This window comes from Penaeus vannamei, chromosome 22, assembly GCF_042767895.1.
Source record: "Penaeus vannamei isolate JL-2024 chromosome 22, ASM4276789v1, whole genome shotgun sequence".
NCBI classification, from domain to species: Eukaryota; Metazoa; Arthropoda; class Malacostraca; order Decapoda; family Penaeidae; genus Penaeus; species Penaeus vannamei.
Genome location: NC_091570.1, coordinates 19310377 through 19312876, shown reverse-complemented (window position 1 = coordinate 19312876; position 2500 = coordinate 19310377). Strand labels below are relative to the sequence as shown.

At 40.8% G+C, this 2500-nt stretch overlaps 1 protein-coding gene across 2 annotated transcripts in view; it reads right to left on the bottom strand.

Annotated features, from left to right (window-relative positions):
- Positions 1–2500, bottom strand: part of LOC113822282 (venom protease) — a 9435-nt gene that overhangs the window by 6635 nt on the left and 300 nt on the right. The window contains exons 2-4 of one of the 2 annotated variants that reach the window (XM_027374831.2): positions 1886–1968; positions 1218–1354; positions 103–280 (exon numbers count right to left, since the gene is read on the bottom strand). In XM_027374831.2, coding sequence (XP_027230632.2) covers positions 103–280; positions 1218–1354; positions 1886–1967 — 397 coding nt within the window. In that variant the 5' untranslated portion in view covers position 1968. The remainder of the gene's footprint in view (positions 1–102; positions 281–1217; positions 1355–1885; positions 1969–2500) is intronic. The other variant, XM_070136681.1, reaches the window with a different exon arrangement.

Below are 2500 nucleotides of genomic sequence, written 5' to 3'. Positions count from 1 at the left end.
AGAAGGGGGTTGGGAAGGGTACCTTAGTACCGTAGAAGCGGGTAGGGGGTTGGAAGAGAAGCTCACCAGTATCCGGAAATAGGGGTTGTGCCTTAGCATTACCTGAATATCCGAGAAGGGCTTGCCACGGGTAATCCCCAGGAGCAGCATATTCACGCTTTAATCTCAATCCTGAGCCACACGGGCGAGGTAACAGCGGGTCGTCGTTGAGAACCGCGTCCTCGGAAGCGGAGACCGGAAGCGATGCCGTGAGATTGGACAGGTCGGCGTCACAACATACCTGTGGATGTAAATGTAATATATGTTCGCTTACATTTTCTAGATATAGTGAACCTTTTGCGGCTTTGTTCTTGTCTTTCTCTCTCTTTTTCTTTCTTCCTGTATTTCCCTTTCTTTCTGCGTGTCTGTTTAGATGTTTGTCGGTTTCTGTCTCTGTCTGTCTGTCTATCTGTTTTTCTCTCTTTTCCCGTTTGTTTCTCCCTCTCCATCCCTCCCTCCCTCCCTCTTTCCCTTCCTCCCCCTCTCCCCCCTCCCCTCTCTCTCTCTCTCTCTCTCTCTCTCTCTCTCTCTCTCTCTCTCTCTCTCTCTCCCTCCCACTCTCTCTCTCTCTCTTTCTCCTTCTCTCTCTCTCTCTCTCTCTCTCTCTTTATATATATATATATATATATATATATATATATATATATATATATATATATATATATATATATATATATATATGTTTTTCTCTCTTTTCCCGTCTGTTTCTCCCTCTCCATCTCTCCCTCCCTCTTTCCCTTCCTCCCCTCTCCCCCCTCTTCTCCCTCTCTCTCTCTTTCTCCTTCTCTTTCTCTCTCTTCTCGTTCTCCTTCTCTCTCTCTCTCTCTCTCTCTCTCTCTCTCTCTCTGTCTCTGTCTCTGTCTCTCTCTCTCTCTCCCTCCCTCTCTTTCTCTCTCTCTCTCTCTCTCTCTCTCCTCTCTTCCTCTCATACCGCTTCCCTCGCTACAATACTTACAATACCCGTATATACCATTACAATACCTGTATATAGTATTACATTATGCACTTACACCTGTATATACCATTAACATCCCATCAACCCACACTAAAAACACCGCACTAACCTCTCCTACCTGCTTTCAACCCCCACCCCCAACCCCCGCCTTCCCGCATATCTATCCACCTACCCCCACACACGCGTCTTACCCATATAACTCCTTAAATAAACACACACTCACCCGCATAACCTCTTTACCGCTGTGGTGCGTTCTCCCCGGGCCTTTCCGTGCATTGTAGTCGTCCGGTGAGGCGATAAGGTGGTCGGTGTCGGGGCAGGAGTCGGCGGCCACGCACCTGGTCCTGAACTCGCACCTTTCTGAAAGGGAGGGAAAAAAGGATGGGTTAAAACAGTACGTGTTGTTAGACAGATAGAAAGAGTGATAGATGGGCAGATGGATAGATTGATAGACAGATAAATAGAGAGGGGGAGAGAGAGAAAAAAATGAGATAGAAAGAGTGAGAGTGAGAAATGGAACGAGAGAGAAAGAGAGAAAGATAGGTAAAGATAGTTAGATAGATAGATAGAGAGAGAGTGAGAGAAAGAGAGAGAGAGAGAGAGAGAGAGAGAGAGAGAGAGAGAGAGAGAGAGAGAGAGAGAGAGAGAGAGAGAGAGAGAGAGAGAGAGAGAGAGAGAGAGAGAGAGAGAGAGAGAGAGAGAGAGAGAGAGAGAGAGAGAGAGAGAGAGAGAGAGAGAGAGAGAGAGAGAGAGAGAGAGATACGACTGTTGTTTTCCCGTAAGTAGTGCTAATTTTTTTTTGTATCCTTATATGCACAAAATAAGCGAAAATAGAAGACGGGAGAGAAAAAATGATACAAAAAAGAGAAGAAAAAAGCTGTCCCAACTGACCTTGCCTCGCACCATCTGAGGTGACGGCCAGAAATACAAGTGAAGCCGCAACAAATAACATTCTCAGCGAATTGTTGTTCATCCTGCAATAAAACCGGTAACTCGCATGAACAGTTTGAACAGGTCCACTATGATAATTCTACTGAGCTCTCTTAATGGTTGCTTTATTGTTGATAATTCTCTCTACTTTTGTTCTTCTCGTTCTTGTTGTGTCGTTGTTATTGGTATTATTATCATCATTAATATGATATTGTTAGAATTATCACTATCATAATCATTAGTATCGTTAATGACATAACTATCAGCATCACTGCTATTACTCTTATTATTCTCATTATTAGCATCATTATTGGTATTATTATTATTATTATTATTATTATTATTATTATTACTATTATTATTATTATTATTATTATTATTATTATTATTATTATTATTATTATTATTATATCATTATTATTGTTATCATTATTCAATATATCAATATTATCTTTATCATTACTATTATCATCATTATCATGATCATAATGATAAAAGTAATAATAATAGTAATAATTAAAATTGTCATTAATATTATAACCATTAATAATAATAACATATTGTAGTCAGCTACGT